Source organism: Cyclopterus lumpus, chromosome 8, assembly GCF_009769545.1.
Source record: "Cyclopterus lumpus isolate fCycLum1 chromosome 8, fCycLum1.pri, whole genome shotgun sequence".
NCBI classification, from domain to species: Eukaryota; Metazoa; Chordata; class Actinopteri; order Perciformes; family Cyclopteridae; genus Cyclopterus; species Cyclopterus lumpus.
In genome coordinates, this window is record NC_046973.1 from 4,905,503 (window position 1) to 4,921,924 (window position 16,422).

General features: G+C 42.2%; 2 protein-coding genes across 4 annotated transcripts; one reads left to right on the forward strand and one right to left on the reverse strand.

Moving 5' to 3' along the window:
* Positions 1-1,583: 1,583 nt before the first annotated feature.
* On the forward strand, positions 1,584-13,758 carry zc3h7a (zinc finger CCCH-type containing 7A). Of its 2 annotated transcripts, none has more exons than XM_034539523.1 (23): positions 1,584-1,728; positions 2,988-3,087; positions 4,398-4,437; positions 4,570-4,773; positions 7,264-7,422; positions 7,984-8,064; positions 8,259-8,312; positions 8,407-8,446; positions 8,540-8,877; positions 8,991-9,243; positions 9,359-9,387; positions 9,472-9,616; positions 9,727-9,885; positions 10,135-10,340; positions 10,595-10,695; positions 10,819-11,000; positions 11,161-11,234; positions 11,416-11,549; positions 11,631-11,736; positions 11,839-11,947; positions 12,043-12,176; positions 12,846-13,009; positions 13,098-13,758. In XM_034539523.1, the coding sequence occupies exons 2-23, from the start codon at positions 3,020-3,022 to the stop codon at positions 13,285-13,287; spliced, it is 2,970 nt and encodes a 989-aa protein (XP_034395414.1). In that variant the 5' UTR covers positions 1,584-1,728; positions 2,988-3,019; the 3' UTR covers positions 13,288-13,758. The 2 variants fall into 2 exon arrangements, with proteins under 2 accessions (XP_034395414.1, XP_034395413.1); XM_034539522.1 differs by lacking the exon at positions 1,584-1,728 and adding an exon at positions 2,740-2,874.
* Positions 13,759-14,194: 436 nt separating this feature from the next.
* On the reverse strand, positions 14,195-15,718 carry rmi2 (RecQ mediated genome instability 2). 2 transcript variants are annotated; one of them, XM_034539406.1, is made up of 2 exons: positions 15,374-15,718; positions 14,195-14,578 (listed from the first exon to the last, which is right to left on the reverse strand). In XM_034539406.1, the coding sequence occupies exons 1-2, from the start codon at positions 15,645-15,647 to the stop codon at positions 14,427-14,429; spliced, it is 426 nt and encodes a 141-aa protein (XP_034395297.1). In that variant the 5' UTR covers positions 15,648-15,718; the 3' UTR covers positions 14,195-14,426. The 2 variants fall into 2 exon arrangements, with proteins under 2 accessions (XP_034395297.1, XP_034395296.1); XM_034539405.1 differs by having other exon boundaries at positions 14,195-14,590.
* Between the last annotated feature and the right edge of the window lie 704 nt (positions 15,719-16,422).

Consider the following 16,422-nt stretch of genomic DNA (forward strand, 5'->3'; position numbering starts at 1 on the left):
TAAATGAAAAACAAGCTGAGAACCACCCAGAGAAGTACAGTGTTGAGCATTGAGCTGTCTTCCTCCTCACACAGATCTATGGATATCTGCTAACTTGTTTTCATAACTCTCATTCAACAACGCGCAAACTCATAAGTTGTACATGACAAAGTGAAAACAGAATAAAAAAATGATGGAGGAGGAAGGAAGAGAAAACCAAACTCATTTCAGAAATAAGAATGGGTTTGAAAGAAGGATCATTGCTAATCTTATTCCTAATACTGGTGTATTATTATAGCACTATTGTAATACTTATACCTATTTTATTACTTAACTTCATCGGTGTGTTTTTATATCCTTCACAAATGTGCAAACCGTATTAACATTTAAACAAGGAGTTAACTTTTTCCTGAAACCAATTCCTTAATTAGCGTACAGATTGACACGTCTGCTTCCTTTAAGGCCAAATCATTTCAGTTCAAGTTATTGTTGTAGAGAAACCTTGACGTATTAGTTTATGGGAAACCAGGTGGATCCCACTTTTATGGAGGTGCTGTAATCTAATAGCTGGACTAACACAATGAAGTAACTAATTAAAACTGAGAACAAGAACATTGAATTTAATTTACTTGAAGCTGGAACATGAATCACATTGCTCCCTGTGTTGTCGTGAGCCTCTAAAGCAAAGCTCCACATTTACCAGAACACGGGATCTGAGAGGCTCAATGTGTTGATTAATATGAAAAAACAGTAACTTAAAAAAAAAAAAAAGATTAGCAGGAAGGACAGTTGAGGGTGAGAGCAGTTTTCATTGCTTCCGGCTTAACAGTCTGAACTGTGACTGGCTTTGTAGATTTGGTTGAAGAGATGGAAACAGGGTGTCTTAGCACCGTCTATATTAGCAAAGGGCTTGAAGGATTTATCATTTTTTTTAAATTAAGATGGCGCCCTCAGAATGGATTTTCAAGGTTGCCATATTAATATATTGGCAAATGCACATAGAAAAGGGGGAAGTCATGCGCACTGAATTAATTCCTATGGCGGGATACAGCTATTACAAAAGAATCAATGTAATTCATTGTCATATGATCAACCTCTGCTGCAGCTGTATGCTTCTTAGTCAAAGAAAAAGGTGTACGTATATCCCGTGAAGGCATCACTTTCAGCTCCATTGCCTTGATGTGGCAGTTCTCTGTTATTTGCCTGAAGAAAGTCATCATATATGTACACTCACTCACTGGCAGACAACAAACCTAATGCACACAATGTGGCTCAAAAGCCCAACATTTGATCCACACATCCAAACGGACGCCAATCATATTACCCCTCAAGGGAAATTAAAGCAATCTGCAGCTGTGCTACAAATAAACATCAACATATATATATATATATATATATATATATATATATATATATATATATGTATATATATATGTATATATATTATACATGTGCTTCATATTCTGTATTGTTATGATTACCAATAGAGACTCATTGATCTATGCTTTGACGAGCTCGTGTTGTCATTTTCTACGTGTAACGTTGTCGTTTCCTTCCACCGCCTGCAGAGGGCAGCACTGCGCTGGAGTCCGCGTTCGCCCTGCATTGACTCAAAGAAGAAGAAGAAGCCACGGGCGGCCTTCAGCGATACAGCACATCTAGCTAACTTATTTTGGCTAAAACGAAAAATAATTTCCCCTCTTTTTGGATAACCGACTTAAGGGTTGTTTGGAATAAAGATACATTCATGTGAGTATGTTTGCGGAGCATTTGTTGGATAATGTATGTGACATTTACCGGGTCTCGGGCGGGAGCTAAACATCTACTGCTCGCTATTGTTTGCGTTGGGGAACTAGTTTAACTTGACATGCCGATGCTTTGTTGGGTCCGGTGGACTTCCTAGAAACTTGGCCGGGTAACGTCAAGCAGCTCGGTTAGGCTGGTGGGCACCCGGCACCGGGGGACACTGTCGGGGTTTATCGGTTGAGGTGTTTACTGGCGCGGGTAAAACTATGTGAGCAACATATTGCTACGAGTCGCTAGCAAACCCCCATAATTGCTAACGAGAAGTCGAACTGCCCGGGCGCGCGGGGGGGACGACACACGTGCGCTAAACGCGATGCGTCCATTGTCGGACACGTCCCCGGTCCGAGGAGCTCCCTCAACTTAAACCTGAAGGATGTTATTTTTTCCTTCCCGGTCATCTCGCCGTCATCACACTGACTTTGCTTTTAATCGGCGGAAGCTTCGATACTCTGAAAAATGTCCTGAGAACAAAGTTAGTTTTCGCTTTGCTGAACAGGACAAGACTTAAGGCCAAAGTTATATTATTAACATCTTCATTTTTTAAGATCCTCATTTGTTTAGAAAGTACGTTTCGAAGAAATGTAAAACAACAATGGGTTACTAAACACAAGCTGTGACGGGACTGTGTTGACGTGTAATCATATTAATAAGGCGATAGATTGCGCACAACTCTGACGTCATATATGCTCCGATACAAACAGTTTGCGACACCGAAGCTTCGCGTTTATTGGTCGTGTTCTTGAAAGCTGAAGGATGAATCGGTACTATCGAAATGATGTCCGATAATGGACCCCCTGCGTTCGGATGCTATGGTCAAACAGTTCACAGGGGCTAAAGAGTGAATCCGTGCACAGCTTCAGATGTGCACTTTTTAAATTCTACTGTTGATGAGACGGAGCTGTTGAGTTCACGTTATCTCCCCGCAAGATGATAAGAAATGTGTAGTTTGTTGTACCGGAACTGCACGTGTGTCGTCATTACTAAATGCGGAAGTCACTCACCTTTATTAAAGAAGACTTTCAGTAACATAATGCCTGTGAACTGTAAACCAGTTAGACAAACTGCTGATGGTGACTTTTGATGACTTAGGTGTGCTTTTGTGTTGTCAAGGTTGTTGTGTGTGTGTGTGTGTGTGTGTTTTTTTTTACACCAATGACTTTAACCAGCTGTAATGAAACCCTGTATCTATATCATAATTCCAGGTGCTGACAAAGGAGCGTGTATTAATACAAACATGTCCGAAGCGTGCCAGGACAGAAGGAGTCGCTGGCAGGAGATTCAGAAAGGCCTGCAGTTCATCCAGTAAGTGTCATTATAATGATCGCTGCATGTTTTAAGTTGGGTTCGTAACAAGCAGACATTTGTGAAGTGATCCCGCGTTGGACTCTTCCTAACGCCGCCATCCCCACGAGTCTTTCTTGTCTTCATATCTTGGAAATATTCCACAGGATAACTAGATGAAGACTTGTCTGCCTGTGTCTGCGGCTCCTCTTTATTTACCAGCATGGGCACCTCGCTCGACCTGCATGGTGCAAAAATGATTTGTCAGCCCTGCATCACGCTTTGTTGTTCAGATTAGTTGGCTGTCAGCAAGACAGCTTCACATTACTGTTGTTTTTTAATGTGGGATATTCCACTGATCTTATCTGAGCTCTGTATTCATGCATCTGGTAGACTGGCAGAGTGTCCACATACTGTTTTTAGAACTGTGACAGACAGCGCAGGGTTGCGTTTCCTCTGATTTGATACCGCCTTTTCAGTTGAGAAAACAACTGTGATACTTAGAATGCTGCTCTGCGGGTGACAGCTGTCCTGTCAACTTGAAACTTCACTGATGTGTGATGTTGACTCTGACTCATTAAAGTAATGTAATGCCCGGGGATCTAAATGAAACTGGCACACTGAGTTTGCAAAACAAGGAAAGACGGCTTTAAATGCCGCCAAGCTAGAAACCAGTACAACAAAACAACCTCTGTGATTATTGCAACATTTAATGACACAACCACAAATCCTCCACCCAAATTCACAATGCACCAAATGATTAATAACCATTGTTGGTCATAATCTAGATAGTAACTTTACTTTACTGTGTATTATTTTATACCTTTTTAACAAAATCATGCCTATCCGTATTAATGTCTTTTGCCTGTTTTTAAAAAAAAATGACAGCCTTATTCGCTCAGTTTTTACAATGTGATTTTTAATGACCTGCACACAGCAACCTGTCAAACCACTCACACACGCACACCCTTGCGGTGTCCCCTGTCTTCCTTCACTGTCTGAAGTTCAGATCAGTTTTATTTTATGACAATACAGATCAGATTATTCTATATCAATGTATTACTATTGATATTACCTAATGAAACAGAAAATATAATCAACTTAATAAATATAATATTAAAATTAAAAAAAATGCTATATATTTAGTTTTATATGAAGAACAACATGTGCAGGACAACCAGAAGACTAAATAATGTTACTTGCAGACCGTCTGCTCTGAATGAGACTCATTGTGCTCTGAATATTATTGAACTCTTCCTTCTCATTCTAATCTTCTTTTTGTTCTGCCGACACTTTAAAGGTTTGTAACACGAAAATTCTCTGTCTTTTAGGTCGACACTTCCTTTTCCTGGAAGTCAAGAGCAGTATGAGGTAAGCTATGTTGATTTTTTTTGAAGTGGGGTTTTCCATCTTGTATCAACACAGTGTCTGAATGAAAAGACAAACCAGCTGCTTTTTGTGTTTTTATTTTTGCTCTGATTTCGGTTCTTTTCATGTTTTCAGGTGTTTATTAAAGACCTTGTGTGGAATCTTTTCGGAGAAGGAAACGACGTGTTTAGAGAAGGAGAATGGACGAAATCCATCGAGATGTACACCGAAGCCTTGAGTATAGCAGATTACGCCGACTCGGAAGAAATTTGTGTTGCAACCAGTCTACTGGAAAAGCTGTATGCAAACCGAGCGGCCGCGTACCTCAACATTGTTCCGGTAAGCAGGCGACCGTCCCAATCACTTCCCTCTCCCCAATACATTTTCCACGTGCAGTTAAATAGTACAAATAAAGTCCAAAATACAACAAGCAGATTTGTATCTCATAAAATCACCTCCAAATGTCACGTTTGAGGGTCCAGGGTTTCCCAAAGCCGGGATTACTCGCTCAAATCAACCTATACCAAAACACAATTCACAAAATGTCACAACAAATAGGTTTTTAAATGTCACTGCAGTTCCATGAGAAGAACTCTGTTTTGTACCATTTTATTTTCCTTTGATCGAAGACTTTTTAGAAGGGTCCTCTGTTTCTGGTCCATTAAGCAATATTCACCATTTGTGCTACAATCTCCCATTATGTCAGTGGTTCTCCAACTTTTTCTGTCGCGCCCCACTTCGGAGGAAGAAAAATGTTCGTGCCCCACCGCCCCAACAAAATTGTAACTTAGTAAAATGGTCTGTGCAGAATTTTTATTGAAATAACAACTTTTTGTGCTTTTTCAAATAATAGAATAAAGAAAATTGCAATCACTTTTAATTAAACCAGATTGCTCCTTCAGACTAAAACAAATAAAAAATGCAATCTCTTTGTTAGAACAATGCAAATAATGTTGTGCAAAAAAGAACTAATATTTGGCAAATAGCTTATTGTGGCTGCAATTAACATGTTTGGCACTGAATATATTTTCAGGATAATAACAATAAAGTGCAACCTGTGAAAAACTAAACAAAACAAGTTCAAATATTTGTTGTAAATATCATGTCTGCCAGCTGAGGAAGGTGCTGCTCTTTGCCTTGAAGATGAAGATTTAATTCATTCAGCTTTCCAAATATGTCACTGAGAGGCCAATTTCCTCAGAAATTATTCATCAGCAAACTGGCCTGCAAATTAATAATTATAATTGAATAAATAAATTTGACTCCAAAAAGTATATTAAAGATAAAATAAATGATAAACTGAGTCCACCTCCTCTTTGCAGAATAATATGTGTATGGACAATATGTGTACAATTTCAATTGTATTGTACTGTCCTGTATGACATCCGTCATATGTCATACAGGACATATGACGGATATTTAACGTCTCTGAGCTCAAAGACTCGCGACAACACTTTTCCTCGTGAGAGCCACCGAGCCTCGCTGTGAAGCAGCTGAAAGCTCCGCTCCCGTCTCCTCAGAGTGGAAACAGTGGTGCTTTCAGCCCGTGTTCTGTCAGGTAACTGTCCAGAAGCCTAAAGAGCTCGTCAGCTGATGCCACTTTTACAAAGTGATTTGCCTGCATGAGGTGTTCACCAAGTTTCCTCTGAAAGAACTTCCGTGGCTTATCTCCGTGAGTGGGGTGTAATGTCTCCAGTGTCTTTTTAATGTGTTGGGCTTCATACTGTCCGCTGCCAGAGTTTTCAGACATAAAACACAGACTGGTCTCTCCTCATCTGCATCACCTGCGATTGATTTTAGTTCCCCTCCTGTCAAATGTCTCTTTATTGTGCTAAGCTGCTAGGCTACATGTGAGTCTTATGCTGCGTTCACACCAAACGCGTTGCGAATATTCGCAATATGTGAAGTTCTCCGCACTGCCCCACCTTTAATACCTCGGCGCCCCACAGTTTGAGAACCACTGCATTATGGACACACTATTAGTTTCACTTCATTTCGAGCACTTGGCGTCATACGAAGACAAAAAAGAGGAGCTTTAAATCTGCATTACTTCACAATTTGCCAGTTCTTCCTATGAAAATATAGGAAATACCTGAGAGGTTGTAGAGAGAAGAATATGAAGCATGTTTTTAAAACACTGCTCCTCCTGAATGTCCAGGGCACTTACAGGCTTCAACACTAACATTTAAACATATATGTGGCAGGATGGCAACCAGGCATCTGTTTTCGGTTGCCAAAACTGAAAATATGGTTGCCATTTCTAAATGTTAGATTTTAAATAATCAAGATGCAGTTCTGTCACTTTAATAATAAAAATGTGACATAAAAGCTTTGTGTTTTATCTGATACTTTACAGAATTTGAATCCCTGGTGTACGAAACGGCGGCAGTGCAGCACTGGTTGCTCGTTCACCTGGTCTTTCCCTTTTCAAATGTTGGTTTTCTGGACCTTTTGTGCTGGTTCCCACCACTGGCCCTTCAGAATTGAAGTTTAGGATTGTGGTTCCCTCCGATTTGACTTTGAACACTGTTCATCTGAAACATGAACACCGGTTGAGGAGCTCGGGATCCACTTAGTAAACGGGGAAATAAATGCTGACTTCAGAGAAACATTCGGGTCTCCTCTCCTGTCGGTGTCATTCTGCATTAAATCGTGTTCCATGGCAGTAAAAACCACTCAGCTGTCTTCAGGGAGACCACACCCATACCTGACTCAGCCCACTGAACACGTAAAGTCAATTCCTGAACCAGTGGCGGTTACTTTGTTCTGTGTTACAGCACGATGGTTAAGTACAGCTTGTCTAACTCTGGGACACGTCCTCTCTCTTAGGGACTGTATGACCAGGCGTTAGAAGACTGTGAAAAGGCTCTCTATCTGAACGAGGGGAACTACAAAGCGCTGTACAGAAAAGCAAAATCCTTGAAGGAGATGGGAAGACATCAAGAGGCCTATGAGGCTGTTGCCAAATGCTCTCTAGCAGTGCCTCAGGTAAGGTGCAACACATGCGTGTGATATGTCGATTTATCTGACTGTGCAGGAAGGTCTACTCGCTTTTTCTTTTTTTGGTCTCGGCAAATTTAACGAAAACAAAATGAGCGAACGGCACGCCGAGGGGACTCGCGGTGGTTCTGGCGCGTTGCCCGGCTGGCACTCGGCTCATTGCTGTGTTTCTGTTGCCTTTCGTTTGAATGAAGACATTTCAGGTAACACTGATGTCGGCCCAACTTCGGTGCAATTAACATTTCGTGTTAAGAGACAATGTTTTTATTTTATTTTATGCCTCCACAAAAAACGGAGGCAATTTTCAACAAACAGGACTGTAGGTATGGGTTGCACCTTCAAAAGGTTGCTGAAATGTGTGCAAAATGGCTCAGTCTCGATGCATAAAAGCAAAAATACATATGTGCACAGTAAAAACCTTGCCGATAAGGGAAGAAAACCTTTCCACATCAGTGTGTCAGAGAATAATTGGTAAATGAAAATGACTGTTTTGGCAGTGGCTGCAGCGGGAGTGTTTTGAATAAACACTGTCCATTTGTGTCTTCCCAGGATACAAGTGTCACAGACCTGACTCAGGACCTTGCCAAAATTTTGGGATTGAAAATCCGTAAAGCTTATGTAAGGAGTAAGGTATGTGTAAGGTATGTGAGTAAGGTATGTGAGTAAGGTATGTATCTGAACTACCTCAAGCCGCCAAAATAAATGACAACCATATAAAGTCCCCCTATCTCCCTTTTCTACATGTTGTAGTTCATGCCATACATTGGAATTCATGGCTACATGCATCGAGCCCTAATTTAATGAATCTCATTCCATTTTGACAGCCTGCCTTGAATGTTTTGCGAGCATCAAGTTATCAAGATGCATCATGTGAGAAGGTACGCAACACAACAACCTAAATATTTACGTTTACTCTCCCGAGAAACATGGCGTTTCAATGATTTTCTTCTGTTTGTTTTTTGTCTTCTGTAGTTTTCCCACGGCTCGTCTTCAGTTGAAGATATAGAAATTGGTAAGTGTTGTATTAATGCAGCTTTGATGTGTTTGAATTAAAACGGAGAAAGGACGAAAGTTACCCTCCCCGTTTCCCCCCGTCGTGTTTCAGAAGTGCCTCGGCTCACCCAGGACAGCAGTGTTTTGGCTCCGTCTCCAATCCAAGCTCCAGCGGCAGTGCTCCCGCCTCTAAATGAAGCAATAGTGGATGAACGTCCTCCCAACAACATCCTCTCATCCGTGACCCCGTCGGAGCCGCCGGGCTTCGAGTCCGTCTCCCTGCCCGTGTCGGTGCCCACGTCGGTCCCCCTTCCCGTGCCCTCGTTCGTCAACGGGTGCAGAACCAGTAAGCCTTGCACGATGCTCGAAACCAGTCAGGATTTTGACGCGGACATCATTGGGGACGACCTCGACGATCTGCTGGACCAAGCCGGCCCCGAATCAGCCATGGTCAGTGAGCAGATGGGGCCGCGGGGGCCCAGGCGAGGAGGGGAAACGTGCCAGAGCGTCCACGTCTGAGCACGAGTGTGACTTTTTGTGTTTTTTTGTGTCTCGCCCTCCAGGTTATACCCACGATGAAGGGGCCTCTTCCTCTGCCAACCAGTATTGCCTCCGGCGGCTCCATGTCGAGTCCATTCCTGATGCCATCGCACATCAACCCATTTCTCCACAGCAGCGCCCAGCAGTGCACCGTGACCCTGCCCCCGCTGTACCACAAGTCGGGGTCAAGTACGTACTTTGGTATGGACACTTTTGATGCCCTCCCCCCACCACTGGACTCCCTGGATAGTCTCAACATTAACGACTATAAAACAGGTATGCTCCTCTGTTACCCGGCCTGCTTAGTCACTCGCTATGTCAAAAAATATCTGATGAAAAATATGTAGCCGGCGTCTTCAATTAGTTTTTCTCCCGTCTGTGATCATTTCAGATTATGCTCAGAGTCGATTCATTCCACAGGTAATTTTTTTATTATTACTCACCTTCAGTCAGAGGTTGTTACAGGCTTGATTAAAATGTCTATTTCTGTTTTTTTATTAACAGCTGAACAATATTGAAAGCCCGATGGGAATGGCTGTGGGAATGCCCGAAGTGAAGGGTCTTCCTGCTGCTGTGGAGTTAGCAAAGAACCCCTTAGCTGACACACATGAATTCAAACAAGCGTGTTCAAGCTGCTACGTCAAAACGGGTGAGGAAGTGTGTGTGTGCGTGTGTGTGTGTGTGTTCCTTCCTACCTTCCTTCCTTGTCTTTTTAAGAAAAAGGAGGTGTAATGAGTTTGTTTATCTTGGTATCTACAGGGCCCGGTGTGTTGGATTACACGCTTCATACAGAAGAGCATAAATGCAAAAAGGACGCTTTACTCGGAAGATTCAAACACTCGCTAGACAAAAAGTGGAAGCTCATTCGACCGAGACCAACAAAAACCCAATATGTTGGACCTTATTACATTTGTAAAGGTAATGTTTTTATTGATCTGTACATTTCTTTTTGTACCTACACAACCAATTGGCTCTTTTCCCAGAGGAAAAAAAAAGAAATCCTAAATGTATTATTTATTAACACAGATTGTTAATAGAAAATAATATCAGTTCCCTCGGCATGGTACGGTTTTCACCATTTCACGTATTTATTATTATAATAAATATTTCATAATTAAGTCATGTCTCTGACACCGACATGTGACCTTGTGACCTGTGTTGTTTCAGAGGTGGCTGTTGGAAAAGAGTGCCTGTACCCGGGCCACTGCACATTTGCATACTGCCAGGAAGAGATTGACGTTTGGACGCTGGAACGGAAAGGCTTCATCTCCAGAGAGCTTCTCTTCGACCCCTACGGGCCCAACTCCAACATCCGGTTGACGGTCCCCAAGATCTTACAGGAGCATCATGGGATATTCATGTTTCTCTGCGGCGTGAGTGTTGAATTTCATGTTTGAAAAACTAGTACGAGCTCAGGGTGTTTGTAGTTGTAATTAGTGCAGTGGTGCTGGAAGGACACAGTTTGTCTCATACTAAATTAGACTATATTTACCACCTCCTGATTTCTGAAATTTAAAAAATGAGGCCATTAACTACAAAACTGTTAGTGTGATGAATGTAAAGCTGTGCTTCCCATTGGAGCCTCATTTGATTAATGTAATTTAACATTTTTGACATTTATTTCCAGGTGTGTTTTGACCACAAACCCCGAATAATCAGCAAAACCAACAAGGACGACCTTTCGCTTTGCTCTCATCCGGTGACGAAGCACGACTTTGAGGATCATAAGTAAGTCATCTGGCATTTCACAGCTCTGAAACCACCATTGAGTCTTGAGTTATCTGGACTTGTGTGAGGGGTCAAGAGCAGGAGTATACGGTTGTGGACATTGTTGTCCTGTTTGTCTCGTAGGTGCCTGGTCCACATTTTGAAGGAGAATACGGTCCGTTATTCCAAAATCCGACCCTTGAGTCCTCAGTGCCAGCTGGATCTTTGTCGGCATGAAGTCCGCTACGGCTGCGTGAGAGAGGACGACTGCTTCTACGCCCACAGCCTCATCGAGCTGAAGGTCTGGATGTTGCAGCACGGGCTTGGTGAGACTTTGTCTTTTTAAATACTGGGCACTGTTGTACCTGGAGCACAGTTCTTCTAAAACAACTCCTTTTGCAAAACTTGTCACTGTGAAATGTTATATAATTCAATTATTTCTCCAGATTTTTTTATTGATTTTGTAACTTTTTTTTTATCCTGTAGGTATCACTCATGAAAGTATTGTCCAAGAGGCAAAGAAGTTTTGGAATTCAACAGCTTTGTTGCAGGGAGCCCAGGTAAGGCCGACTTAAGGACTCTGGTTGCCTTAACACAGAGTTTTGACTTTGATATATGTAACCATAGTTTTTGCTATTTCTTTGGATTAGATTTAGGCTTTTGGGTGAAAACTCGATCGGTGTATGTTTTTGGCTAAACATATTAGTTGCATCGCTGTTGCTTTGTGTCCTTTCATCGCAGATTTCCAACGTACAAAGGAGGTTTGGGCCTCCAAATCTGAAGATGATGTTTGTTTGTGGCCAGTGCTGGAGAAATGGCCAACTCAGCGAAGCCGACAAAAACAAGAAGTATTGCTCAGCGAAGGCGAGACACATGTGAGTACTGCAAAATCTTCAGCGCACGTGAATTGTGGACCTGCAGGCGAATCGATAAGCGACTCGGTTTCTGTGTCTCAGGTGGGCAAAAGACCGGCGGGTTGTGCTCGTAAGTTCCCATGAAAGGAAAAAGTGGACAACAGTAAGACCACTGCCAACCAAAAAACCCATCCCGTCTCAATTTGAGGTACGCGGCCAACATTTCTCTGCTCCCAAGGTGGCTCTTTGTATTTGTGATGATAACAAATCTCCTGTAACTGTCACCAAATGTTGTTTTCCCATTTCTTAGATTTGCATGCATGTGACAGCTGGCAAGAAGTGTCAGTACATTGGGAATTGCACGTTTGCTCACAGTCTAGAAGAGAGAGACCTTTGGACCTACATGAAGGAAAACAACAGTGAGTTCTGTCAAGATGGGCTCTCTTACTTGGAAGAATTTAATTAGTATGTGACGCACCAATCATAATTACTCTTTTCCTATGCCCTCATTTAGTTCCAGACATGGATCAGCTTTATGAGCAGTGGCTCCAGTCTCAGAAGCCGGGCTGGGGGGACGAGACCTCCAATAACTCTGTCAGGGAGAACGGCAAACAGATCCACATGCCAACGGACTACGCGGAAGAAGTGGTGAGTTTAGTGGTACTTGGATTATTATACTCAGGCTGTGTCCCCAAGCAGGGAAATTAACTCTCATACAATTGTCTCTACTAATCAACACATCTGTTGGTTTTAAATTAACTGAGTTTCTCCACAAAGAATCACACAAAAGCACCACTTTAAAGTCCCAGTGTAGCTTCTGTACTGTGAAGTATTCCCCCCTGAAACGGAATATTTAAATCAAATCCATGAAATTGTATTGGACTGCTAAAAGTGGGCGGGCTTAGACTGTAGCGCCATACAGAGCTCCAGGGGACACACACCTACCTATCTCCCCTGTCACTAAACATTGTAGATGGATGTCATGATATTGTTGTGTTTGTAAGCAAGTTTCATATATATATATATATATATATATATATATATATATATATATATATATTTTAAAGTTAATTTTCTTTCCTAGTTTGGAGTACAGGGCCTTAAACTGTTCCAGTCTGATAAACATGTGTTTGTCTTTCTTTTGGTAGATGATCATTGAGCTGTCAAAATATTTGTGTCTAATGGTTAAATTGTGTGAACATTTGATATTGTAATGTACTTGTTTACCAAGTGATTAACAGCAGTAGCTTTTAAATGAATGAACGGGCGGTAATCAGTCATTTGTGTGACTGGAATTGTCTGCGTGTGTTTTCACAGGCGGGCAACCACTGCTGGCTGTGTGGGAAGAACTGCAACAGTGAGAAGCAATGGCAGCAGCACATCACGTCAGAGAAGCACAAAGACCGAGTCTTCAACTCTGAGGACGATCAGAACTGCTGGCAGTATCGCTTTCCCACGGGCACTTTCAAAGTTTGCGAGAGGTAAGAACTTCCAGCGGCCGAGCGCCCAGCACGTCACCGGTGGGAGCCCAGTGGATTGTTGACCTTTTGACCTTGTGTTCTCTCGTAGGTTCCTCAAAAGCACGTGCACAGAGGATGAGTTGTGTAAGCTGGCACACGGGGAGCAGGAACTAAAAGAGTGGATGGAGCGCCGGGAATTCCTTTTGATGAAACTTGCCAAAGCCAGAAAAGACCATCTTATAGCACCGAATGACAATGACTTTGGGAAATACAGTTTTCTGCTTAAAGACATTATTTAACGATGCGATGACGATGATGTTCACGCCCACTTGCAACTAATGCAGTATTCAAACAGTCGAGTCAGGTTGACCCCTGAGGGCCTCGAGGAAACAGCCTGATCACAGCATGATTTTAAAGAGGGCGCTCAGGACCGGCCCTCTGATTGGTGGCTGGTTTACTCTGATCTACAGTAGTGTTATCTGAGTGGAAGACACGTTGCTTTGTGCCATTCAGCAGAACATCTGGAAAACGGCCGCGCAAACCTCGACACGAGACGGTGACCTTAAAGTACTTTCTTTTCCCCCAAATGGTTTCTATATGTTAATGACGTTTACGGTTCCATGTGTTGAGAATGGGATACTTACATCGAGAGTTCAGTTGACACTCTTATTTTAATCCATCACCAGAGGTCATTTTCACTTTCCATTTATCTATTAATATACCAGTGTAATGGACACCACTCAAAATAAAGCTTCTTTTTGTAAACCGTTTTAAACTGCCGTGTGTTTTGTTAATCACATGCATGTCTAGTCGTGTGAAGACATGTTCCCATATTCTATGTGCTTATAATACGTCGACAGTGTGGTATTACTATTTCAAAAAAGAGCTGGAAATTGAGACGCAGCTGAATTAGAAATTCAGAGCATGTTTATGATTGACAGATTGCCTCCTTATGGCTCAACATGACTGCTGCGCTTGCGGCTAGAAGCTAAAGGCACTGACAGTGTACTCTGAAAATACACGAGTAGAGTACAAGTACCTCAAAATTGTACATTCCACCAGTCTGTCACAGGCAGATTTTTAAATGGATAGAATGTTTGCATTGCAATTTAATTAATTTCTGCAGAAATCCAGATGGAATTTAATATTTTTAACTGTCAGTCCTGTTGCAATATGTATTAATATCAAAATTCTGTTTCGACAAGAGAAAAGTAGGAACCATCTTTATTTAGTACGTGTATATAAACATCTTTTGAGTAGGAGCCAAGAGGGAAAGCTTCACACTTCACAGCAGAAATACTGAACACTCCAAGTCCGTTTGGTCGTGTCGGAGTCTTTGTCACTCTTGCATCATCGCGCAGTCAGAAGATATCAAGTAGACTCCACGTTCCCCCATCCCCCAACATTGTCAAGAATTACTTCAAAGCAGGTTCTGCTCTCAGGCCAGCACCTGCTGCAGGTCCTCCACCTCCAGCTTCCACATCCTTCTGTGGAGCCCGGCGAGCTCCGAGAGGTCTGCCATCTTCACGGCACGGATCACCGGCTCCGGGGAGACGGCCATGACGACGCCCATCACCATGACGTATTTGCCTGCAAAAATGGCTTCAAATAGATTCAAGGGAACAAGAGACGAGCCGGGCAGATGTGGCTTTTCAGTTAAAGGCGTTCACCAAAAAAACATCCATTTCAAACTTTAGGAATGCTTCATATTCTAAGCTTTTGAATTGCAGCGTTATACACATCGTAATAAGCCTTACTAGACCTCCTGGTGTTGTGCATACTCAGTAATATTAGTAAGTATTAGCTTCAACTTTTGCTTTCCTTACAACATTTAAATGATTTGCTGTAGGAAAGGTTCAGGCTTGTAACATTTCTTGACGGTATGTAATGTAGTTACTAGAGATTATAAAAGGCTGCAGACAGAAACATGGAAATAAAAAAAATTGAATTTTCACAGTTTTTGATTATTGGGAGGACATAAAACTAGAGAAATCCAGGTCGAGGCCCAATGTGATCTCAATGGAGACATATTTTTATTTCCTCAAACATAACATTTTTGTTAATAAATAAGATACAGAACTGTTTAACTGGTCCCAGCACTTTTTTTATCTACATGTATACTTTGTATATTGTGTACGTATATTTTCTGACTCTGTATAGAAATGATTAATTGATTAGTCAATCATCTAATACTATCTATTGGTGACATACCAATAGATATGGGCCTCTGGAGCAGTTTAAATGTAGTATGTATGTATGTATGTATGTATGTAATTATTTATACATCAAGGCCTGTTTGAGTATTTTTTTATAGAAACGTGAAATATATACCACCTCTGAAACAGTCTGCATGTGGCTGAGCAGCGAGTCATGAACCAGCTTCACCTTGGGCCAGACACGGCTTCCCTCTGGGGATGTTGTTGACGCCGAGCACCGCAAAGGTCCCCGTCTCGTCCAGCAGCGTCACGGTGTTCCTCTCCGGCTGGACCTCCAGTACCGTCCCCTGCATCCACACCAGTGATACCCGCAGAGAGCGACCCCCGGCCAGCCGGAGAGCCCAGCCGTCCCCGCTGTCGACCGCGTCCCGGCTCTCCGCCGCCCGCAGCTGTCCGGACATCACTTTGACCGGCGGGGGACGCTTCCTCACCGCGTCGTCCATCACTGACAGCCGCTCTCGTTCGACGGTGGCTTGCTCGAAACCCGCGGTCCCGCCATTCAGTTATACCGGAAGTTGTGGGCGTGTTTTCCGGAAGCAACAACTTGATTTCCGTTCTGGAATCCTTCAGAGTAAAGGCTTCTACTGTCAACCACTGCGGCGTAGAGATACGTCCTTTTTGAGAATAATGATAGTATCTTGGATATATTTTGTGCGTTGAGGGTTACAGTATTATTTTACCATGTTCCTGGAAGAAAAGGCTTATAAGTGATGTCCCTTCTGGTCATTTGAAAACTGTTGCCATATATGACGTGCAGGTTAACCCATGAGTTTTTTTTCTATTAGAATGGGTTGCTTTTAGCAAAGCTTCAATGCATTAAAAATAAAAGGCTGTTTATTGATTTCACACCATCTTGAGATAATATACCAATTAAACCAATAAAGTTGTGAAATATTTGTGATCTGTGAATTTGTCACATTAATTTGACTCACCCCAGTAAAGACCAGGGAATAAATAAAGTATATGTATTTGTAAGAATCCATTATAGTTTCCTCAGTGTTCTGCTAAATAAAACACTTGATGTTTGGTACATGGAAACACAGATTTATGGGCTGAGACCAAGCATTTGATCATCATACTACAAGCTGCGTTTAATATAAGCCAAACACCCAAAAATAACCAGCAGGACTGAAATGGCAGGGACATATGCTGCAGTCTGCAAAGAAACAGCTATTTGGGAGATGCATTTTTCAGCGAAAATAACAACCCTTTAAAAAG

Excerpts from the sequence above, each read along its gene's own strand:
- rmi2 (XM_034539405.1), bottom strand. The coding sequence starts at position 15,647 with ATGGACGACGCGGTGAGGAAGCGTCCCCCGCCGGTCAAAGTGATGTCC. Across the intron at positions 14,591-15,373 it reads GAAGCCGTGTCTGGCCCAAG|CCATTTTTGCAGGCAAATAC; the intron begins GTGAAGCTGGTT and ends ATCTATTTGAAG.
- zc3h7a (XM_034539522.1), top strand. The coding sequence starts at position 2,853 with ATGGTGACTTTTGATGACTTAG. Across the intron at positions 8,065-8,258 it reads AAGCTTATGTAAGGAGTAAG|CCTGCCTTGAATGTTTTGCG; the intron begins GTATGTGTAAGG and ends CCATTTTGACAG. Across the intron at positions 11,235-11,415 it reads CTTTGTTGCAGGGAGCCCAG|ATTTCCAACGTACAAAGGAG; the intron begins GTAAGGCCGACT and ends CTTTCATCGCAG.